At 40.5% G+C, this 25,311-nt stretch overlaps 1 protein-coding gene across 1 annotated transcript; it reads right to left on the bottom strand.

Moving 5' to 3' along the window:
- Window positions 1-2,412: 2,412 nt before the first annotated feature.
- MTFMT (mitochondrial methionyl-tRNA formyltransferase) lies at window positions 2,413-24,941 on the bottom strand. The gene is made up of 9 exons (XM_032417658.1): window positions 24,695-24,941; window positions 22,436-22,645; window positions 20,437-20,559; window positions 18,495-18,597; window positions 17,200-17,275; window positions 12,356-12,447; window positions 5,627-5,705; window positions 4,676-4,758; window positions 2,413-3,551 (listed from the first exon to the last, which is right to left on the bottom strand). The coding sequence occupies exons 1-9, from the start codon at window positions 24,913-24,915 to the stop codon at window positions 3,354-3,356; spliced, it is 1,185 nt and encodes a 394-aa protein (XP_032273549.1). The 5' UTR covers window positions 24,916-24,941; the 3' UTR covers window positions 2,413-3,353.
- Window positions 24,942-25,311: the final 370 nt, after the last annotated feature.

The following is a 25,311-nucleotide window of genomic DNA, read 5'->3' on the forward strand; positions in this document are numbered from 1 at the left end:
TTGTGAGTTCAAGCCCAGTGTTGGGCTCCATGCTGGGGTGGAGCCTACTTAAAAAAAAAAAAAAAAAAGGAACCTACACTTTATGTATGTATGTATGTAATCTACATTTTATTTATTTATTTATTTTTCAGGAATAATGTTAGAGTAATAAAGTTTTTTTTTTTAATTTTATTATGTTATGTTAGTCACCATACAATACATCATTGGTTTTTGATGTAGTGATCCACGATCCATTGTTTTCGTATAACACCCAGTGCTCCATGCAGTACGTGCCCTCCTTAATACCCATCACCGGGCTAACCCATCCCCCCTCCCCCCTCCCCTCTAAAACCCTGTTTGTGTCTCAGAGTCCATAGTCTCTCATGGTTCATTGTAATCTACATTTTAAACAGGTATTCCAGGTGCCTCTGGCTTAGCTGAGAAACACTGCTCAATCATACTGGATTGTGGTTTCCATAGGGGGCCTGAAGCTGGAAATATGGTTTCCTGAGGCCTAGTGAGGATGTGCACCATTTACCTTTTCAAAATGGGCTGCCAACTGCAGATGGCATTTCTAAACCTGGTGTTTCCCTCCAGGCCCAAGATGGGCTTGAGGCTCTCTGGATGGGAAACTGCCCTCTCTGAGATGGGTCTTGCACTCTTGCCTCACGATTTCATGGATATAAAAGGTATTTCATAGTATACCAACCATGCCGATCATGATATCCAGCTTCCCTTTCCAGCTCACACAGCCTCACCCACAGGCCCTTACTCGGCATTAGGTAGTGTTTTTTGTGCAGGTAAAATCATGGGGACCGGACTGGGTCTTGACTCACAGTCTGGCCAAGGGCTAGAGGGGGTCTGGCATCAAAGATTCTGCCCAGCAAAGGCCAATGGTAATCAAGTGAAACAAGACAGGCTCTGCCCAGAATGTGGGGTGGTAGACCCGAGACCGTTCACCACTAGGTAGTAAGAGATCAGAAGGGATCAGCAGAAAGCTGTGCCCTCAGTGAGGTTCTCCACTCCCCGTGGCGGTGTCTGAATGGGCATTTCCTTAGGTCCCCTGCAATCACCGCTCCTGCACACGCAAGCTCCTAGATGGCACTGATTTGTATTCTCTCTGAATTCCATAACATGACCTTAGCCCCTGAAGGGGGAAGTAAGTGCCCTGTGCATATTAACTGAAAAACAATAGCAAAAAGGCACTTTCACACAGTCACTGATTCTCAAAACTATTTGGGGAGTGTTTTGTTTTTTTTTTAATCTTCAGCCCCATTTCACATATGAGGAAACTAAAGTTCAGTGAGGTTAAGTGACTTGTTAGAGACCAAAGAGCTAATCAGTGGTGGAGCCAAAACTCTCCATCAGAATGTAATACCTGAACGATAACCCGCATTCTCACTTCCGTAGCAAACATCTTGTAAATTCTTTTCCCCTCCCCATAACTGCGGCTATAGTTCAGATCCTCAGATTCCTAACTTCCCACCAGATCTTCCCGCCACAATTTTTACCACTTTACCTTCCACCCCACTACCAAAGTTACCTCTCCAAAATGCCAGTCTGGTCGTCACTTCCCTGATTATTGCATGGAAGACAAAGACCCAGAGTCTCATGGTTTTCCAAGTCCTTGGTGACGTGGCCCTCCTGTCTTGCTCTTCCAGTCTTGTCTGCATCCACCCTATTCCATACATGTCACTTCTTCCATTTGCTCCCAAACACTGCTCTTTTTCCCCGTGTTTAACATACTGTTTGCTGCTCTTCCATGATCCACTGTTAGCTTTTTCCCAGCCAGGAGCATATATATCTGTAGGCATGTAAATAGCTCATACGTTGAAGAGAAAGCATAGCAAATTTGTGGATCAAAGAATGACAATAAAAGTCCATCATGCTCCCACCATCCAGTTAAGAAACACATTTCCATAACCCCGTGAGATAGCGTTCTTTTATGCCTCTAGGCCTGTGTACACACTAGAATGCTTTAGTCTGCATGGTGAACTCATCATCATTTGGAACCTCAGATTCAGCTTTACCTCCTCTAGAAAGCCTCCACTGAATCCCTTAAGTGAGACTGAATGCTTCCATTATGCCTCCATTATGGCATTCATAACAGTATTATATTTGCTTACATGTTTGCCTCCCCAGTAAATTGAAGATACCAAATATTATTTAATCTGTGAATCTCCAGCAAGCAGCGTAAAGGCTGTAGCACAGCAAGTGTTCAGTAAATAGGATGGATGTCTATACAACCTGGTTTGCCTGAGAGTCCTGTTTGTTTTTTTTAAGATTTTATTTATTTATTTGACAGAGAGAAACACAGCGAGAGAGGGAACACAAGCAGGGGGAGTAGAAGAGAAGCAGGCTGCCTGCAGAGCAGGGAGCCCGATGTGGGGCTCGATCCCAGGACCCTGGGATCATGACCTGAGCCGAAGGCAGACGCTTAACGACTGAGCCCCCCAGGTGCCCCAGAGAGTCCTGGTTTATGCCTGTTGTGCAGGAGTAATTATTATAAGTGTTTCCTTTACTCATGAATGTGCCTAATTTAGATGACCAATTATATGATCACCCTATCAATAAATGTGGAATGGATGAATGAATGAATGGAAAAAGATTTTTACTGATAGAATCTAGGCAGGAAGAGCCGATAGGTAAAGATTTTCAAAAATTCCACAGCTGGCTGCTATGCCTTTCCTGCCCCAGAAGTGCTTGACTCTCTCGGAGACAGAGATGAGTTTGCACAGACCAGATGCTCAATAACTTTTATTGCACAATTAAGTTGAAAAATGTTAGCATATCCCTACATTAAGAAAACCTAGATGTAAAATATGAATTTATAGTACAGATTCATGTGACAGAGATGATTAAATATTATGTATGTTTTACTACTTTATGAGAACTAGATGGTAGATAAATTTAAAGAGCTGACTTTACTGCTTGTTAAAAATCAGAAATGTAGATTAAATACTGCTGAAATGATAGCATAGTCAGTGGGAACATATGATCTAAAAAATTTCATAGATGCACTTTTTTAAAGGAGCCTCTATTCAGTAGGGGTGTATGTGTGTGTGTGTGTCCATACACACACTGGTTACTAGTTAGTTGCATTTGCTTTTAGGGAAAGATAAAATCTCCTTGAGTTTCACATTATAAACAAAAAATTTATTTAAAGCTCTTTTCATTATTCAAATAAAAAAAGCGAGTCTTAACTACTGTTAAAACAAAAAATGGGAAGTGAGGTAATACATCTTTTTGACAATAATCTTCTTTCCTTTCCCTCCAACAGTGTCATCTTCTTTGAAAGTCAAGGTAATTCCTTGTAAATAAGGCTTTTAATAAATTACAAATATGCAGTAGGTTCTTGTCCATCTACTTCCTAACTACTTAATGCACTGTTGCATAGCAACAATTTTTTTTTTTTCCTGCTTCTTTGTTGGAAGTCTGAGTGTCTGAAATCTGCATTGCCTTGGTTGAGCTTGGGAGTCTTTCTGGTACCAGGGGTGCAGATACCCATTGTAGAAATCAGTAGCTGTTAGTGTTTTCTTGAGCATCACTGATCGAACACCAATCCAGCCATCCTAAGGGCAAAAGACAAACAGTGAATAGGCAGTGGTGGCAAAACTGGTGGTAAATTTTAGCTTATACAACTTTTATCATGAAAACCTACAAATCTTTACCAGATGCCTAGCTGCAGATAGCACTGTACTAAGTAACATATAAGTTTATTACTGAGTGGTAACAAATGTACAGAACTGTATAAATTAAACCTATTTAAACATAAAGGGGGCAGAATAAAGAAGTGTGTCATACTGGCATGGTACTTTACAGTTTTCAGAATATGTCCATGTATCTTATTATGACTGGTCATCAAAAATATAACCACTCTAAAAGTAGGCAGATCCAGTATCATCCCCAGTTGAAATTGATTTTAGAAGAGAAAACTGATGCCCAGGGAGGTGAGTGATTTGTCCGAGGTGACATAACTCGTGGGACTTAAATTCACATGTTCAGACAACCCCAGCTTCTTCTAGGACAGCAAACTGCAGATTTGCAATATAGACCCTATACCGTTCAAGAATAAGCTGAAGAAAGATGAAAAGAGGCTGATGTGGGAGCTCTTTATCTACAGTCTGTGTAGGTCAGATCACCCTATCACACATTTTAAACACGACCTCTTGAGCGTGAAACATCGCACATAAACACCATATGAAGGAAAATACCAGGAAATGGAAGAAATGTGGAACATTTCTCAGGCCATTGTCATAAAATAACAATGGTTCGAAAGTCATTTTAAATAGGTTAAGAAATCTCCTCTTTAACCACTATGGAACAATAAAAGCAAGTAGGATACCTGCACTGTAGTAGTTCGGCTAGATACTCCGCTATGGCTATCTTCTATGATCATCATATTAACAAGATGAGTTGCTAGTTAAACAAGAACTTGTTAATTAAATTACTACTGAGAATATACAAGTTTCTTTTAAGAAAGCCTAAACTTACTGAATCTTCTTTCAGTAATAATGCCTTGGTAAAACTTCATCACTTTCAAAAATTATACTAGAGATTCTACTATTTCTTAAGAAAAATTAAACTGTCCAGTGGCTCACTCTGATGGATAAACAGTTGAGTGAAGTCTTAACTAAAAATGATAAACTATAAACTCAGTAAAACGAGTATAATTTAAAACTAAAGGAAAATATACCTTGCAACAAACCAGCAGTATTTGTGACTGTTTGTGGTATATTACTGATCCTGGAATAACAGGTTGTTCTCTTAATTTTGGATCTAAAGAATTGAGGGGTGGGGAGAAGAAGGATATGAGAGAGAATAAATAATTAAGCAACTTCATGGTGCTTAAAAATAAAAAAAAAAACATCCCGGGAGGCAGTATTAATACTAGAGGGCATACCTGCTGATGCCCTGACTCTGTAATCCAAACTTATGATGGAGCCATGGTGCTCTAGTGCATCTCAAACCCAAAGGGAAGCTTTCCATACACATAGGAACTTACCTGTCCTTTACCCAGTCTCCCAAAGATCAACCTAAAAATGTCGAATTTAGAAGTTTTGACCATTTGGGGGAAATAACTAGCTACCAGTGGAGAGGTATACAGGAAGCTTAGGATCTAAGCTGGCCCTTCCATCCATGACCCGACAAATTAGATTCTGGGGGAACCCCGACTCCCTCTGAGCTGGACCAGCTCCTTCTGTGGCTTCCACTCCTTCAGTCCACCATACTGGGAGGGCACTGATGGGCCTCAGAACGGACTGTGTCATGAAATGCTACACCCTGGCCTAGGATTCTCACTGAGCTGCCCAGGGATTTTCATTATGACATTCAGCAGAATGAAAATGACCAAGTCATTCTGCACTCCCTGAAAACCTTAGTGTAGGAAATCACAGAGCTTAAAATGGGATAGTAAGACTGCTGTGCCCACTTCCCACATTCTTAGGATGACTGAATGAAAAAATACACGAGAATGGACACTGCAAAGAATAAGACAATAAATGAGTGTAAAGCATTATCATTACTGAACTGACACAAACTAAAAGAATCCTTGTTTTTAGTAAATGTGACCTATGGTAAAACAGACACATTTTCAAATGGAGTATAGTGAAAACATTTTCCGCATCAGCTATTCAAAAGTTAGTACCAGTGAGGACTGAACTATTAACTTCTACCAAATCCAGAAGTTTAATGGTATTATCCATCCAGAGAGTCTGCAACGGAATCTGCAAATAAAATTAAAGAAGGTATGATAATGGAATACACTCAACCCCCAAACCCCTTTCAACTACTATTTTGCATTAATTTGGTCTGACTTCTCTCCCAGTTACAGAAGAACGGGGAACTAAGTCTCTAAATCTTATGAAACAGAACACAGATGTGACCCTCTACATCAGTCTCCAAGATTGATAAGACCTTAAACACTATTTTAAAAATCAATGTTTAGGGCGCCTGGGTGGCTCAGTTGGTTAAGCGACTGCCTTCAGCTCAGGTCATGATCCTGGAGTCCCGGGATCGAGTCCCACATCGGGCTCCCTGCTCGGCAGGGAGTCTGCTTCTCCCTCTGACCCTCCCCCCTCTCATGCTCTGTCTCTCTAATAAATAAATAAATAAATCTAAAAATAAAAATAAAAATCAATGTTTATATCTTTATTAATATTTCTAATTTAAATTTATGCTCATTTTAAAAAATGCAAGCATTACAATTATGTTAAAAAAATTTAGAAAGTAGGGGCACCTGGCTGGCTCAGTCGGAGGAGCTTATAACTCTTGAACTCAGGGTTGTGAGTTTGAGTCCCATGTTGGGCATAGAGATACTTAAATTAATAAAACGTTTAAAAAAAGTTTTAAAAAATGTAGAAATTATTCTGTACTCCCATCCTGAGAAGTAACCACTGTTAACAATTTGATGTGTATATCCTTGTATTTTTTTCCTGCAAATATTACAAAAATCTAGAACGTACTCTTACAAGGAACTTTTTTGCCTAACGACTGAAGCATGGACAACTTTCATCAGTGCATGCATGTCTACTTCCCTCTCTATCTGTAGCACAGTGCTCCCATCTTGACTATACCATAATTTATGCAACGAATAGCTTTTTTTTTTTTTTTTAATATTTATTTATTTGAGAGAGACAGAGATAGTGAGAGAGAGCTCAAGCAGGAAGGAGGGGGAGAAGCAGGCTTCCCGTGGAGCAGGGAGCCCGATGCGGGGCTCGATCCCAGAACCCCGGGATCATGACCTGAGCCGAAGGCAGAGGCTTAACCATCTGAGCCACCCAGGCGCCCCGCAACGAATAGCTTTCTGATGGACATTTCAATTATTTTCAATTTCTTGCTACTATTAATAGCAATTTTTCCCAGTGTATGGACTTTTAAACTTGGGTACAGTAATTTTTTTCCCATGCATAAGTGTTTTTATTTTTATGGAGTAATATTAGCCAGTTTTTTTCTCTCTTGGCTCTAGTGGTTCATGTTAGGCTCAAAAAGGGCTATCCCACACTTTAAGATTATTAAATATTATAAAATTATTCAACTGTGCTTTTCCCTCTGTTCTTTGTGGTTTCACTCTTTTACATTGAAATGCTTGATCCATCTAGATTTTATTTGGACTTTGAAAGGCATGATTTGAGGGCCTCCCCCTCTAATAGCTAACCGGTTCAGTTGTCCCAACCCTATTGACTGGATAATCCATCTCACCCTTCCCCACAGTGTGAAATGCCACTTCCGTTACATTTTGATTTCAGACTAATAAAAATTAACATGTACCAGGAAATAAGTTCTCTCAAATTTCTGAAGTAAATAAATTTATTTTCAGACTGTAGCTCAATCCTCTATCTCATAGACAAGGAAAAGAAAGGCCCAGAGAAATGCAGCTATTTTCCCAAGTTTAGACACAGGTAGAGCCTAGGACCAGAATCCAGGTTTTCTCATTCTCAGCATTCAATGCTCTTTATGACCTCCCCTAAAGAGGACATTTAATTTTTCACAAGAGTTAGATTGTTTCAAAGATTTGAATGTGACATCAAAGAATTAAATAAATTTGAAGAAAAGTTCATAGGTGTTCATGATCTTACATAAAATATGTTTTGGTACAATATCCTCTTCTATAATTTGCTGGCTTATTTTCCTTTCACCCATTTCCAGTAAAAGTCAGGAAACAATTTTTGCATGTGTAACTTTTTTCTTTCAAAGAACTCACATGCTGACTAAAGAAAGGTTTGTATTTACTGAGAGTTATAAATATGCTAGGTACATAGTTCTTGTTCAGAATATGTACTTCTTGTTCTTGAGGAGGGTAAAGCTCATCCTCACCTTATCATCACAGCATTGCAGAAAGGAAAGGGATGGTAAGAATATAGTCATTTCAGTATCACCATCATTACTGTCAAAATCATATGTTTGCATGGATTTAATTCACAAGGTTTATCTCCTTTGATCTTGGCAGTTGTGGACATGGTTATTAACCCTGTTCTAGAGGTAAAAAAGCAGAAACCCAAAGATACGGGTTTTGCTCTTGGTTAGTAAATGGCAGCTCTAGGAATCAAATTTCACCTTCTGTTATAGCACAAGCTTTTTCTCAGTGAAGAGGAAAGGTGAATTGCAGAAGATTAAGGATCACTTTATGGTAATGTGACTGTGTTTAACTTTTTTAAGATTTTATTTTTAAGTAATCTCTACACCCAATGTGGGGATTGAACTCACAACCCCAAGATCAAGAGTTGCATGCTCTACCAACTGAACCAGCCAGGCACCCCTGTGTTTAACTTTTTGAGGAACTGTCAAACTACTTTTCCATAGCAGCTGCACCAGTTTGCATTCCTACCAACAATGCATGAAGGTTCTAAATTTCTCCACATCCTTGTCAATACTTACTGTCTGTTTTTTAAATTATAGATATCCTAGTGGGGGTGAAGTGCTATCTCTGTACAGTTTTGATTTGCATTTCCCTAATGACTAATGAAAATGATCATCTTTTCATGTGTTTAGTGGGCATTTATAGATCTTCTTGGAAGAAATATCTATTTAGATGCTTTGCTCATTTTCTAATCACATTTGTCTTTTTGTAGTAGAGTTGTAAGAGATCCTTATATATTCTGGATACTAGACCATTATCAGATATATGATTTGCAAATATTTTCCTCCACTCTATAGGTTGTCTCTTCGTATTCTTGATAGTATTCTTTGAAGCCCCAACAGTTTTTAATTTTCAAGTCTAATTTCTGTATTTTTAGTTTGGTTGCTTAGGCTGTAGGCAACATATCTAAGAACCACTGCCTAATTCAAGGTCATGAAGATTTACCCGTATGTTTTCTTCCAAGAGTCTTACCATTTAAGCTCTTATATTTAGGTCTCTGATCCATTTGGAGTTTGTGAGGTAGGAATCCAAATTCATTTCTTTTGATTGTGGATATCCAGCTGTCTAAGCACCATGTGTTAAAAGACTATTCTTTCCCCATCAAACTATGTTGGTACCCCTATCAAAAAGCGATTGACCATATGTCAATCCTTATGTCAGTATCCCACTGTCTTCATTACTGTAGCTTTGTAGTAAGTTTTGAAATTAGGAAGGGTGAGTTCTTTAACTTTGTCCTTCTTTTTCAAGATTTTTTGGCTATTCTGGGTCTCTTGGGATTCCATATAAATTTTAGGATCAGCTTGTCAATTTCTGCAAAGACGTCAACTGGAATTTTTATAGGAATTGTGTTGAATCTGTGGGTCAATTTGGGGAATAGTGCCATCTTAACAACATTAAGTCTTTCAACCCATGAACAACAAGGTCTTTCCATTTACTTAGGTCTTCTTTACTGCTTATTAGCTCTAAAGTTTCTTTTGGATTCTTTATGATTTTCTATATAAAGATCATGTCATCTGCACATAGAGTTTTACTTATTCCTTTGCAGTCTGATTCTGTAGTTTCTTTTTTCTTGCCTAATAGCCCTGGCTAGAACTTCCAGCACAATGTTGAATAGAATTGGTGAGAGTGGACATCTTTGTCTTGTTCCTGATCTTAGGTGGAAAGCTTTCAGGCTTTCACCATTAAATATGATGTTAGCTGTGGGTTTTTGTCAGGTTGAGGAAGTTCCCCCCCCCTTTTTTTTTTAAAGATTTTATTTATTTGACAGAGAGAGAGACAGCAAGAGGGAACACAAGCAGGGGGAGTGGGAGAGGGAGAAGCAGGCTTCCTGCAGAGCAGGGAGCCGGATGCGGGGCTCGATCCCAGGACCCTGAGATCATGACCTGAGCTGAAGGCAGACGCTTAACCAACTGAGCCACCCAGGTGCCCCGAGGAAGTTCCCTTCTTAGTTTGTTGAACATTTTTATCATGAAAGGGTGTTGGACTTTTGTCAAGTGCTTTTTCTGCAACTATTGAGTAAATTATGTGGCTTTTGCCCTTTATTCTATTAATATGGTGTATTACATGGGTTGGTTTTTGTATGTTGACTCAACCTTGCATTCCTCATATAAACCCTACTTGGTCATGGTATATAATCCTTTTTTATATGTTGTTTAATATAGTTTGCTAATTCTGCTGAGAATTTTTGCCGCTCTATTCATAAGGGATCCTGCTTTGTGGCTTTCTTTTCTTGTGAAGTCTTTATCTTGTTCAGCCTACCTTAGGTTTTGTACTCGCTGCTCCCTCTGCCTGGAATGCCATTTTCCTCATCTTGGCATGACCGGCTCCTTACTGTCTTTCAAATCAAAGCTTAAATGTCAGTTCAGAGATGCCTTCCCCATCAACCTAATCTAAAATAACTGCCAGTTAGTCTATCACGTTTTCCTATTTTAATTTTCATCAAAGACCTTATCACACTACCTGATATTTTTATTTATTTGCTTATTTGTTTCTGCCTTCTCACATCATCTTTATCTCTAGTACCTGGTACAATGCCTGACACATAACAGGGACGCCTGGGTGGCTCAGTCAGTTAAGCATCTGCCTTCAGCTCAGGTCATGATCCCTGAGTCCTGGGATCAAGCCTTGCGTTGGGCTCCCTGCTCAGCGGGGAGCCTGCTTCTCCCTCCACCTCTGCCTGCCGCTCCCCCTACTGTACTCTCTCTGTCTCTCTAACAAATAAATAAATAAAATCTTTAAAAACAATTTTGCTTAACGAATGCATGAATAATAGCAGATAACATTTAATGAGTACCTACTCTTTGCCAGAATCTATACTAGATGCTTTATATACATTATATCAGCCCTGATTTTCAGATGAACAAACTAAAGCTCAGAGGTTAAATAATTTTCCCAAGTCTATCAAATTAGGAAGTGGCAGAGACAAGATGGAACCCAGCTCTGCCTGGCTCTAAAGTCCATGTTCCTTTCTCTATGCCATTCTGCTCTTCTGTGGGAAAAGTACCGGGTTTGAAGTCAGACAGATCTGGTTCAAAACCTGCCTCTCACTAACTGGCAATGTGACCTTGAGCAATATTCAGTAACCATGCATTCTCTACTTTAAGCCCAATTTCATCAACTTAAAATCAGATGATACCCACACATGAGGTTGAGATCCTCACTGAAGAACCTGGCATGCTAGAAATATGCAGTGCCAGGTCTCCATCTTAATCAATGTTAATAACAGGTGGCCCATTAAAAAACCCACACTTGGTAGGTCCCAAGTTCAAACAACCCAAGAGGCTATCAAAATGAAGGGGAAAAAAACCCAATACATTTGTCAAAGAACTGAGAATTGAACTCAGGTTTTTTAATAAGTATTTTTTTTAATTTTTAAAAAAGATTTTAAGTAATCTCTACACCCTCAATGTGGGGCTTGAACTTACAACCCTGAGATCAAGCGTCATACGCTCCACCAACTGAGCCAGCCAGGTGCCCCAGGTATTTTAATAAGTATTTAATAAATACTATAAGTATAAATAAAGAACTATTTAATAAGTTACAGTTACAACTCCATTTTGTGTACCATCTGTAGAAATTGAGGATTTAAGAATTCAGTTGTAAAAAATTGGCTACGGGCAGAAAGACATACTGGGAAAAGCACTGGACTAGGCATTAGAAAATTTAGATTCATTATTTTGTGATGGGGCACCCTGAAGTTCATTGCTTCACTTTCATTCCTCTCATCTATGAAATGGGTAATAAAACTTGGTTATGGGAAACTGCAGAATATATATGTATATTCAAAAGTGCTTTGTGAATTCTAAGGCCCATATAAAAACTTGAAGTTTAAAGAATATTTAAAAAATGAATTTCATATACACAAAAGAATTTTTGAAAGCAAGGACTCGAACATATTTGTACACCAGTGTCCACAGCAGCATTATTCACAATAGCCAAAAGGGGGAAACAACCCAAACCTCCGCTGACTGATAAATGGATAAACAAAATGTGGTATATACATACAATGGAATATTTTTCAGACTTAAAAAGGAATGACATTCTGCTACATGGTACAGCATGGATGAACCTTAAGGACATTATGCTAAGTGAAATGAGCCAGACACAAAAGGACAAATATTGTATGATTCCACTTATATGAGGTACCTAGAATAAGCAAATTCTAAGAGGCAGAAAGTAGGATAGTGGTTACCAGGGACTGCAGGAAGGGGGCTGGGGGAATTAGTGTTCAGTGGGTACCGAGTTTCAGTTTGGGACGATGAAAAAGTTCTGGAGATGGATAGTGGCAATGGTTGCACAATGATATGAATGTACTGAATGCTACTTATTTATACACTTAAAAATTGTTAAAATGGTAAATTTATGTTATGTATATTTTATCAGATTAAAAGTTTTAAGAATAAAATGAATTTCAGGATTCTTAGGTTTAGTTGAGATTCATTCCTAAGTAAAAATATTTTGAAAATGAATTAAACACACGCACAATTAGGTAAAACTGCAATCTGACTTCCAACTTACTATAGTTCCAATGGCACGATAAAGTCTGAATATTTGCTCTGAAGTTTGTTCCTCCCATTTTATACAGCTGGTACCAGCAGAAATCTTAGGGGCTACAGGACAAAGCCAAGAGCAAGAATAAATATCAGATTCTATGTCCATGAACTGATAACTATTTTTTTTTAAGATTTTATTTATTTATTTATTTGAGAGAGACAGCACAAGCAGGGGGAGTGGGAGAGGGAGAAGCAGTCTTCCCACTGAGCAGGGAGCCCGATGTGGGGCTCGATCCCAGGACCCTGGGATCATGACCTGAGCCAAAGGCAGACGCCTAACAACTGAGCCACCCAGGCGGCCCTGAACTGGCAACTATTGATGCTGAATGATACAAGAGAACTTGTATTATTTTCTCAACTTTTGAATATATTTGAAATTTTCCATAATATAAAGTAAAAATAAATCAATCATACAAATACTAAAAGAAAAATGGGTGAATTTCTTTGTAACCTGGGAGTAGAAAAAGCCCTTCTAACAATGACTCAAAATCCAGAAGCAATTAAAGAAAAGAATGACAAATATGACTACATAAAAATAAGCTTTTAATAAAAATAAACTTTTGTAAGACAAAAAGAAAGGTCATAAATCAAGTCTAAAAACAAATGACAGGGGCACCTGGCTGGCTCAGTTTGTAGAGCATGAGACTCTCAATCTTGGGTTTGTAAGTTCGAGCCCCACGTTGAGTGTAGAGATTACTTAAAAAACAACAACACAACAACAAAAAAACAAACCAGAAAGTATTTGTAATTTTTATCACAATACTTTAGATCTATTTATAACAAATATAAAATTTATAATTACATGTAATCTAAAATATATATCTATGTAATATTAATATAATATCTAGGACTACTTTATATCTGTTATGTAGATTTATTTATATCTATCAAATAAAGTACTCCTAAAAACTGAGAAGAAAAAGACCAAAAATGTGATAGAAAAATGGGCAAAAGATATAATGTTCCTTCCTGGAAAAAAGAAATGCCAAGTAGTCTTTAAATATACAAAAAGATCCTCAACCTCACTCACAGGAGTAATGTAAATTAAAACTACTCCAAGATGCAATTTCTCATCTATTGGATTTGGAAGTAACATATGCTTCAAGTTATTTATAATGGCATTATTTGAAATAGCAAAAGTTTGGAAACAAACAAAATGTCCATCAACAGGGGATCTGTTGAATAAATTATGATACATCCACATAAGTGAGAACTATGCTGCCATAAAGAGGAACAAGGAAAATCTCTTCTTATTGATAGGAAAGGATTTCCAGGGTACATGGTTAAGTAAAAACAAAAACAAAAACCAACCAAACAAACAAACCCAAAAAACCAAAGGTACAAAAGAGTATATATTTTATGCCACGTTTTGTGAAAGAATAAAGGAAAAATCAATTTAAAAATATGTGGTATTTGCTTATTTTGATAAAAGGAAACAACTGGAAGGCTAAATCATAAACTCATAAAAATACTCACTCATGGGGGCGCCTGGGTGGCTCAGACGGTTAAGCGTCTGCCTTCGGCTCAGGTCATGACCCCAGGGTCCTGGGATCGAGCCCCGCATCAGGTTCCCTGCTCAGCAGGAAGCCTGCTTCTCTCTCTCCCTCTCCCACTCTCCCTGCTTGTGTTCCCTCTCTTGCTGTGTCTCTCTCTGTCAAATAAATAAAATCTTTAAAAAAAAAAAAACTCACTCATGGAGGGAAACAGGGAGGAGCAGCTAGGGATGGAAGTGAGACCTCTCTGAGTATAGTTTTTCAAAAAGCTTAAATTTTTTAATCATAGAGATGTTTTATATGATTCAAAAAATAAAGTTTAATCATAAAGAGAAAAAAAAGCAACTCTGAAAATTGAAAACAAACTGAAACAAATAAACCTAACTATATATCAAACTGGGTAACAAAACCACATGGGAAAAATAATCATCATCTCCAGTAAGTTTTGGACACAGTACTCTGATTGCATACTCTTAGCAGGATATAGTCTATGGGAAAAAAAAAAAACAAAAAAAAAACCTGCAGAGGAATATGAAATATTACTCAGCAATTTTACTGTTTTAATACCACTGGTGTTGTAATTTTGAAACTATTTTAGGCCTAGCAATTAAATAAATAGGTCAGTATTAACTTTTGAAAAGATATTCAGTTTAAAAGAAAATATAAGAAAAACCCTGAAATTTGGGGCGCCTGGGTGGCTCAGTCGTTAAGTGTCTGCCTTCAGCTCAGGTCATGATCCCAGGGTCCTGGGATCGAGCCCCGCATCGGGCTCCCTGCTCAGCGGGAAGCCTGCTTCTCCCTCTCCCACTCCCCCTGCTTGTGTTCCCTCTCTCGCTGTGTCTCTCTCTGTCAAATAAATGAATAAAATCTTTAAAAAAAAAAAAAAGAAAGAAAAACCCTGAAATTCAAAATTTGAATGGTGGGGGGTGCTGGGTGGCTCAGTCAGCTGAGTGACCCTTGATTTCAGCTCAGGTCATGATCTGAGAGTTGTGGGATCGAGCACTGCATTGGGCTCCATGCTCAGCCCAGAGTCTGCTTGTCTCTCTCCCTCTGCTCCTCCCCCTGCTCTCTCTCTCTCTCTCAAATAAATAAAATCTTAAATATTTGAAACTAATGGTATGAACTCAAATATTATTTAAAAAATATAATGCCTCACCTTGTCCACTGACACCTTATCTTGGAACACACTGTTGTACCAGATGGCTTCTAAATACCACCCCCCCACTAAAACAAACAAGGGGGAGATGGTTCATTCCAACATGGGACAGAGAATTCATAAGGTGAGTCTGGGACATCTTATAAAAGAAAGCAAGGAAGCACTCAAAAACTAGTTGAGGTTGTCAAAAGGATTCAGGACCCAACTTTAGGGGGCTCCCACTGGCCAAATTTGGGATGACTTGAGCAGGACAAAGAATTATAAATATAATTAACTGTAAAACACAATAAGTGAAAATCCATTAGTCAAATTATAATTTAAAAAACTCATTTGCCACCATAATTGAAGGTGATTGTGGCACCAACTTCTTACTCTAAAAATTGGTAGAGAAAGAATTAAGCATTGATCCTGCCATTTTAGGATGAACTAAGATTCATCTTCAATTAGTGAGGAAAAGCTCTTCTTTACAGAATATTCTTTACATTATTCTTTACAGAATAATGCCAAATATTAAAGGTAAAAGGAATTGGAAAATCACCATTTTGCAATCCCTAATGATATAATTCATTCAGGGAAGAAGCACCAAGCCATGCCAAAATCATTATGTGAAAGGTTGTTGGAGAACAGGATGTTTGCATGGTGCCAAAGCACTACCCCACAGATTACCTGCCAACTGCAAAGGGAAAAACAAATCTTTACAATGGACTCGACCAAGTGATCAAACTCAACTTCACCAGCCTTGATGCAACCTGGTATTATGGCTCACTGATGTGACATCCAAAGACTAGAGCAGAGAGAGGTGACACTTCTCGGAGTATATCCTTTTAAACAGTTTTGACTTTTGAATCATGTAAATGTTTTACGTAGTCAAGAAATAAATCATAAATAAAAATAAAAAGCTATCCTTAAAATTAAAAATAAACTGAAACAAATACCACTGGAACACAACATCATCTATGAAATACTCTTTCCAAAAACTTCAAGCCTAAGTCTAATCAAGCCTTTAGAATTTCCAATTCACAAGAAATATAAAGGCTAGAAAAACAAGTTAAACAACACTGGAAGGAAATAGACAACTAGCCTATTCTCTTCAAAAAGTCAATCACATGGAGGGGGAAAAATAATGGAGGAATTACTCTAGATTAAAGAGACATACCAACTAATTATAATTAGATATTAGTTTGAATAACTATACAGCTAAAAAATAAGTTTTTAGACAATTAGGAACATTTATGTACTGGATATTAGACGCTATTAGGGAACTATTCATTTCTCTCAGGAGATGCATGTTGAGGGATGCTTGGGTGGCTCAGTCAGTAAAGTGTCTGCCTTCGGCTCGGGTCTTGATCTCAGGGTCCTGGGATCGAGTCCCGCACTGGGCTCCTTGCTCAGCAGGAGCCTGCTTCTCCCTCTGCCTGCCGCTCCCCCTGCTTGTGCGCTCTCTCTCTCCCTCTCTCCCCCTCTCCCTTTCCCTCTCCCTCTGACAAATAAATAAATAAAATTAAAAAAAAAAGAGATGCATGTTGAAGTATTTACGAACAAATGAAAGGTTATGATGCATACTTCCAAAGGAAAGCAGAAATTTAAAATATATATATACTAAATAAACACATACACATAGAGAAAGAAAATATGACCAAATATTAATAATTAATAATTACGGAGTCTGGGTTAAACAGGTATTCATCCTTTTTTTTAATTAAAGATTTATTTATTTATCTTATTACCTTAGACAGAGTGAGGGAGGGGCAAAGGGAGAGGAAGAGAGAATCTTAAGCAGACTCCCCATTGAACACAGAACCCGATGTGGGGTTCGATCTCACGACCCTGAGATCATGACCTGAGCCAAAACCAAGAGTCGGATGCTTAACTGACTGCGCCACCCGGGTGCCCTGGTATTCATTATCTTTTAACTTATCTCTGTGTTTGGTACTTTTCAATATAAAGAATAGGGAAAAAATTTCCAATCTTTCAAGAGACTACATGTTAAGAGGAAAAGGGAGACTATACCAGCCATTCTTTGGAAAGGGACATACAAGTGGGCACTCAATCTTTAGTCAAAATCCAGGGCAATGTGCCAGTGAAGTCAGAGCGTTCAGGTGCTATCATGATAGACAAAAACCACGTGAACGGGTAAGGGTCTCTGCAGCCTTCACTCACCATGTGTCACTCCCTCAGTTGGCTGCTGCCTTCCATTGCTCAAACTCTCAGGCAAATTTTTCAAAACTGAAATAAGCTTAAAAAAAAAAAGGGAGAGCAATATATGCAAGATGAAAAGAACAAAAGCAGAGATACATTATAATTGAGTACGATGACATTATGGAAAGCTTTGAAGGAGCTGTGTGGCAGGGCAGGGCGGTAAACTGCCTTAAGCTGTGACGAGACAGGTCTCCTCAATGGCGTCTCAGTGGAGATGCTGCTCTCTGCAGAGGACAGAGCAAAGATGTGCTTCCAGAGAATGCTGAGCTTTGCTGGCTATGCAAGCTCTTTTCGTCAGGACAATGTGTGCTCGGGAATCCACACTCTAACTCCCAGGAGGGAAGGCAGTGGAGCCTCAAAGAAGGAAAATGTACTCTGGAGCCACACAGTTCTGGGTTCAAATCCCAATTCCACCAGCTTGTCTCCTCCTCTGGGAATAGTGTCGGGCGTCCACGTTTACCGTGAGGCTCGTGGTGTGAGGAGAAAGTTACTTGACTTGTGTGGCCTTCAGTGTCATCATCTTTAAAAACTGGCGACAGTAACAGGCTACCTCAAAGTCTGTTTGTTGGGAAGGTAAAAAAAAAAAAATAAGTCTACAGAGGATCCAGAATAGTCCTGGCACACGAGCCCGTGCTCGAAAAACGAGAGCCACTATTATTACAATACCATTTCTGAGGCGAGTGCCTAGATTAGGAAGCACCATCTACATAGCTGGGGAAAAACTACCCTCTAGAGAAAATTAACTAGTTCATATGAAAATCAGTGATTTGGTTATTAAGCACTGACTCAGACCTCCTGTATGCAGATTCGAGCTATACAAAGCCAAAGAGTTCATTTACAGCGAGGGGGTCAGCAGAACTCCAGGGCGTATGGAGGCGGTGACCTCAGCGCAGGCGCAGAAGTGGAGGAATGCAGGGTCACTGAGGGGATGGCTGTTGGCCAGTCTGACAGGGGCGCCAGGCGAGTCTAAGAGCCGGAGGCTGAAACCGGGAAGCAGCGCCTAATGGCCTCACTGGAACGTGGGGGGCCACAGAAGCTCGCGTGTTTCAGGAGAGCCTGTATTAAGTACCCACTCTGTACATTTCCCAAAGACTTACATGAGCAATGCCAACCTCGATTTTAGGAAGCAGGGAGAGAAATCAATTAAAAGAAACAAAAAGCTGAAAATGACGCATTACAGAAGTGTTCTTTGCATCCCTGACAGGCAGGAGACCCAGGAAATGAGCACAAAGCAGTGGGGTGTTAGAGAACCGTACCATGTTGGCCCCCAGTCTGGACAGCACTTCCTCCAGTTCCTTGGCGGTGCTCTTGGGTGGCACAGGAACCGCCTCCTGTTTGAGAATTGGGCCGACATCAAACCTACCAAAAATCAAAAGCAAATAACGACATTACCGTTCCTTCAGATCAACAGGTTTATCTACATGAGTGTTTACATACCACAAGGATAGTTTAACCCTGGCTGTGGATTTGACTGTTTAGCAAAAGAGAAACGTCAGTTTAAGAGAAGGGAAAGCAAAATCTGGCCTGTACTCAGATTTTATTTTATTATTTTTTTATTTATTTATTTTTTTTTTTTTAAAGATTTTATTTATTTATTTGAGAGAGAGAATGAGAGACAGAGAGCATGAGAGGGAAGAGGGTCAGAGGGAGAAGCAGACTCCCTGCCGAGCAGGGAGCCCGATGCGGGACTCGATCCCGGGACTCCAGGATCATGACCTGAGCCGAAGGCAGTCGCTTAACCAACTGAGCCACCCAGGCGCCCTGTACTCAGATTTTAAATCTATTTTTTTTCTAAAGGAGAAAAGTATGGGAAGTTGCATATCAGGGATTTAATTGCAGCTGCAAATAATTCCACCTTTAGTAATAAACAGTATTTTAAAAGCTTCTATTTATACAATGAGGGCATAGAGCAAAAAATTTATTTTCCAAGGAAGTACCATTAAAAAATTCGTAATGGTTTCTTTCTACATTTCTTTTCTCAAAGGACAAGAGTTTTTTTTAATTAATTAATTTATTTATTTTTATAATGTATTATTTGTTTCAGGGGTACAGGTCTGTGATTCGTCACTCTTACACAATTCACAGCGCTCACCATAGCACATACTCTCCCCAATAAAGGACAAGAGTTTTGCCTGGATTCTAATCATTGGTGATGATAAGTAGGTACAAGTGTATTTGCATTCCCACAGTCTTACATTTTACACTAAGCTCCATAAAAACTGGCTATCAGCTTTTATTTGAAATACGCTTCATTTTTTTTTTTTTTTTTAAAGATTTTTAATTTATTTATTTGACAGAGAGAGAGAGACAGTGAGAGAGGGAACACAAGCAGGTGGAGTGGGAGAGGGAGAAGCAGGCTTCCCGCTGAGCAGGGAGCCCGATGCGGGGCTCGATCCCAGGACCCTGGGGTCATGACCTGAGCCGAAGGCAGACGCTTAACGACTGAGCCACCCAGGTGCCCCAGAAATACGCTTCATTTTAAATACTTAACTTTGTGGTTGTTAATTCTATTTCCAACCTAAGAGCTTTAATAAAATGCTTACTATTTTACAAACATCCACAAAAAACAGAGTGAGTAGTCTCTTGAATCCCCATAACATCATCCAGAGTTTAGAATTATCAAAGTTTTACAACTCATTTCATCTGTCCCTCTTGTTTTCTGAAGTAAGTTAAAGCAAATCCCAGGTATGCAGTTGTTCTTGTGAAGTTGTGAATTATTTTCTATGGGGACATTAGGTGATAACAGATAGAAGCTTAATATAATCCTGTTTTAGACTATAGTAGGATAAAAAAATCAAATGTTTAAGATAAATACACACTGGCATATACTGTAGTCTTCAGGTTCCAAAAATTTTTTGACCATAGAAACCAAGGCCAGCAGAACCAAGACTGATTACAACTCATATACAAAAATCCATCTCTCATTTGCACAATGTTCTTTATAGAAATCCGGCTGTTAGTACTATAATTTCTTCCAGTTAACAAGTCAAACATTTCACAAGGACTTACAGAGGCACTACATAACACCAAGCCACATACAGTTTATATTAGCAACCAGGAAAAGACAGAGAGGGAAGGCACTCTGGAGTTAGAGGAATTAGTGAGCACCATCCATTCATCCACTTCCACATCCCCTCCAAACAGACTGACATCAACATTCAAAACCACAAAGTCTAGAGACAAGAAAATATCTTCTACCTTTTAGGCCTGATTTGCATAATCGTTACTCCAGTAACTGTGTCTCCGTGAAGCACGGTATGGATTATAGGGGCTGGACCACGCCACCTCGGGAGGCAACTGGGATGGACATTCAAGATGCCACTGAGTCAGAAAAGGCAGAAATTAGTGTGCAAGTGGGCTTTACCATTTAGTTCCTGTGACCTAAACAAATATGCGACTTTTCATCATTACACTTCCCCAGAAAGTTTGAAAAACAAAGTTGAATCTAGTCTTATACCACCTGTAAAGGGAGCCAGAGATTATTTACTCTCTTATAAGAGACCAGTGAAACTCAATTAAAAACAGAAAAAGAACAACTATTCACTGTCCCAAAGATGTTCCACAACAGTCTGTGATGTCTGGGAGTTTTTAAAGATTTTATTTTTAAAGTAATCTCTATACCCAACATGGGGCTCGAATCCACAACCCCGAGATCAAGGGTCACACGCTCCACCGACTGAGCCAGCCAGGCATCCCTGGGAGTTTTTAAGTAAAAGCAAAAAAATACCTTTTATACTCTAGGAGGAGAAGCACTCACCTCCTGTGCATCTCATGGACAATGTGATTATAGTTTAGTCCAATTACCCTGTTTCATTTAGTTTGCATAGAGAATGCCTAAAACAAGCTGCTTGAATCCCCATCCAATGATCTATTCACCTTTGCTGTTTATCCCAACACACCTATTGCCCATAGATGAACAATTTAAATCATTTACTAAGTAAGCTGATTAGTTTGATGATATCTCCACCGCAGGAATATGCACTTGAGAGTGCATGTATACGAGAGTCTTATACTCAAAATTCCACTGTTCAGACCCACCTCATTCACCCAACAAATATTTACTGAGCACAGTCCATGTGCTGGGGATACAAGCGACACTGAACCAAAGGAGGAAAAATACTGCCCTCAGGGAGCTTACATGCCAAGAGAGGGAGATAAGCAATACAAAACTGTGTAAAAAGTTTGCCAGATGGTTCTAAGGGCTGTGGAGGAAAATAAAGCAGAGAAGAGGTAGGAGTACTGGGTGGGAGACAAAAGTTTTCACAGGCGTCACAGAAAGTTTTACCAATAAGGAGACACTTGAACAAAGCCGTGAGGAGGTAAGGGAATAAGCCATGAAGATATTCCAGGCAGAGGAAACAGTAGTATCTTGAAGAAGATAAATGTTCAGCAAGTTCAAGGAACAGCAGAGAGGCTAGTGTGGCTGGAGTGGAGTGAACCTGAGGAGTAACACGAGGAGATGAGGTCAGACAGCCAGGAGGGGACCAAGCCCAGTAGGTAGGTCCTTACAGGCCCCTATAAGGACTTTGATGACTTCTGTGTAAGAATGTTGAGCAGAGTGACATGATCCAGCCTCTGCTTTAAAAGGATCACTTTGGCTGCTGGGTTGGTAAAAGACTGAGAAGGCCAAGGGCAGCAGACATCAGGCAGGGGCTACTGCAGAACCTGACAGGTGAATTCTATCTAGAATTCAAAGGCAGAGCCAATAAGATTTCCTGATGGATTGGATGTGTGGTGTGAGAGAAGGAATCATGAGCCACTGAAAGGTTTTGAGTCCGAACACCCAGAGGCTGGAGTTGCCATTTACTGAGATGAAGATTTGGGGAGGAGCAGGTTTTGGGCAAAAGTTCAGGAATGTAGTCTAGGACATCTTAAATGTAAGGTGCCTATCAGACACCCAAGCAGAAGTGTGCAGGAGGTGGTGGGTATCAGGGGCCTGGATTTCAGGGAGAGATCTGAACTGGAGGGACACATTGGGGAACTGTCAGCATCTATATGGAATTTAAATGAGGGTGGGTGAGAGCCCAGAGATCAAGAGCATCACACATTTCAACAATTCATGACACTAACAAAATTTTTTTATCTTAAAATAGTAAAGAAAGCAGAATTAGAATTCAAATCATTGCACTTTAGACACCAGGCCCATATATAAAGACCAAGGCCTCTATACTATATTCCCTTAAAAAAAAAAACTTACTAGGGAAATTTAAGAATAAGAGCCTCACTCAAAAGTCGGCCAAATGAAGCTAACACTCCAACGTCGTACTCTCCGGATCCCACATCTGGCCACTCATACACTGGAAGCTGAGACTGGACAGCATATTGCTTCACTGGTAGTCCTTTTGGGGATGGGGAGGGCACTGTGACCACCTCCAATTTTTCAATTAACTCTTCCTCTTTGTTTTCTCTAAGTTGGAAAGATTAGAAGAAAATAGGAGTGTTAGGACAATGACTCAAAGCTAAAGTACTTCACATACTTCCACAGTACTTTTATGGTTAGATTCATGAGACATTTAAGGGTAAATGATTAAAACTAGTACACTGAGAGACTGAGTTTTTGTTTTTTATTTAATTTTAATTATTTGTAATTTAAAGAGCCACATGTGGCTAATGGCTACTGTTTGGATAGCATGGTTCTACAAATTTCCTGTGCAAAGAGAAACATATGGTACATTTTACACAAATAGGATATTGCTTATACTGCTCTACATTTTGGTTTTTCCCTCTTAACAACACTATATAACTATTATGTGAGTCTTTTAAAAAAGTGGGTCAAATATACATCTGCTCGTATATCCAGCAAACATTTCTAGAATAAGAAACTGAAAACAGTGGCTGTCTCTGAAGAGAGACACTGGAAATGGAAGATAGAGGTGGAAGGAACTGACTTCTCACTGTATGTCCTTTGAACCTTTTGAATTTTGTACCACAACCATGTGTTAGCCAAACAAGAAATACTTTTATTTTATTTATTTTGAAAGATTTTATTTATTAGAGAGAGAGAGAAAGAGCGCACACGGGAGGCAAGCAGGGAGAAGGGGCAGAGGGAGAGGGAGAAGCTGACTCCTCACTAAGCAGAAAACCCGACACGGGGCTGGATCCCAGGACTCTGAGATCATGACCTGAGCTGAAGGCAGCCGCTTAACTGACTGAGCCACCCAGGCGCCCCTCGATCCAACAAATACTTAAAAAAAAAAAAAACACAAAATATATCCCATGGACATCATTCCATAGCAGTACATGTAGTACTACCTCTTTCTTTTTACCTGCTGCATCGTAGTCCAGTGCCCAGAGGGTGTTAGTTTATTTACCAGTTACTACATCACGTGTTGAGGAGTTATGAGAAAAGGAGTATATAGGAGGGCCCTAAAGACAAAGCACAGGAGTAATGGAGCTGCCAAGCAAAGCATCAGCAGAAAGGTCAGGACACATGCCATGAGATTCTGGAAACAATCTGCGGAAAGCATTTTGTGGAGAGTACATCATGGAGGGTGTGCAAAAGGAACATGTGTGAGGGAGCGTTTCAGGGTGTGTGCACAGAGCAGAGTGCTGGAGGGAGGAATATGATAGGAGGGGATTGATGGGGTTGTCAATAAAAGGGGCTGCTGTGAAGAAGACTTGATGGAGATGACAACTGAGTGTGGGGGGTGCATCAGGAAAAAACGCTGTGGAAAAATAACAAATGGAGGTTGGGGGAAGGCAGGCAGAGCAGTATAGCTGGGTCAAGCCACCATATAACATGGACTCTCAGAACAGGTTGGATCTCAATCCCCTCCCCCACCCCAGTAAATGGCATTTGTTAAATCGTAGAAATACTAAATGAATACCTAAGAGTTCTGATTTATGAATTTATTCAGTTGCAAATAGTTCGTTTTTGGACTGTGTCCTCATTTCAGCCCCAGAAAACTGGGTCGCGTTGTATACAGGGAGGAGATGGGGAGGGGAGCGGAGAAGTGAGACATGGGTGTGCATGTGCCCGGTAAGAAGCCCTGAGGATTGGAGGGTACAAATTAAATGAATAGGAGGCAGAAGGAGGAATTGGAAAGAGGAGGACTTCGAAGTCAGAACCCGTTTCAAGGCCCGACCTGCTCAGCTGATGACCTTGGACAATCGCTTAACCTCTCTGAGCTCCGGTTTCCTTACACACAAATGGGGCAAGGAGGTGGTGGCAGAGGACAGAGGCGATGTGTGCAAAGCGACTAGCGCCGGCTTGGCACGTGGGGCACCCGCTAGCGCTTGGAGAACCGAGAGACAGAGCCCGGTGAGGGAGTGTAGACCGGAGGGACCAGGCGGGTGCCGTGCACCTTCCGGGCGCCTGGAGACGCGGAGATCTGGGCCCAGACCCTTCCGGCTCTGCTGCTTTCGCTGGCGCGGAGTGCAAACCCTCGGGGCCGGCCGCAGAGGCTCGGCATCAGCGCCTTGGGCAGCCGGGCCCCCCAAGCCCCGGCCCTGGTACCTGGCGGCGTGCAGCGCCCGCAGCGCCTCGCGGGCGAACTGGTCCGTGCCGAAGAAGAGCACCCGCCAGGGCGGCTTCTCGCGGACTCGGACGCCCCGGCCATCCTCCCCGCCAGGGGAGGCGCCGAGCCCGGCCAGCGCTCGCCACTGGGGGCTCGGCTTACCGCCCGAACCGCCACCCACCGGCCGGGGCCCCCAGCAGCGCCGAACCAGCACCCTCATGACCTCCTGGGGGTGGCCTAGCCTGCGCAGGCGCCTCAAGGTAGAAGGGGGGTGCGCGTGCTCGGCCGAAGGGGCGGGGCCGGGGAGGAGAGCTGATGGGCGTGGTCTGCTAGCGACTTGGGGCGTGGTCTGTGTGGTTGGAGGTGTGGCCTGTGTGGTTGGAGGCGTGACCCGCCTGCGCTCGAGCTCCGGTAGGAATTTGCCGGCTCGAGCCTCCCCAAGATTTTTATTGCATTTGTTTGCACGATTTAGCCAATTTCCCCAAAAGAGCTCTCTTGCGAGCAAATCATGTGTTTTCAGACAATGAAATATCATTTATTACGTAATTATGATAATTAATATTTACTGAATATTTACTGTATGCCATGCTTTGGCTAAGCATTTTATACCCATTAT

This window comes from Phoca vitulina, unplaced genomic scaffold, assembly GCF_004348235.1.
Source record: "Phoca vitulina isolate PV1807 unplaced genomic scaffold, GSC_HSeal_1.0 scaffold20, whole genome shotgun sequence".
NCBI classification, from domain to species: Eukaryota; Metazoa; Chordata; class Mammalia; order Carnivora; family Phocidae; genus Phoca; species Phoca vitulina.

What these genes read in the sequence shown, in the direction of transcription:
- MTFMT (XM_032417658.1), bottom strand. Translation starts at nt 24,915, where the DNA reads ATGAGGGTGCTGGTTCGGCGCTGCTGGGGGCCCCGGCCGGTGGGTGGC. An exon ending in CTTATTCTTAAATTTCCCTA is followed by an intron (nt 20,560 to 22,435) that starts GTAAGTTTTTTT and finishes TTTCTGACTCAG; the next exon opens with TGGCATCTTGAATGTCCATC. An exon ending in ATGCAAATCAGGCCTAAAAG is followed by an intron (nt 18,598 to 20,436) that starts GTAGAAGATATT and finishes GATTTTTGGTAG; the next exon opens with GTTTGATGTCGGCCCAATTC.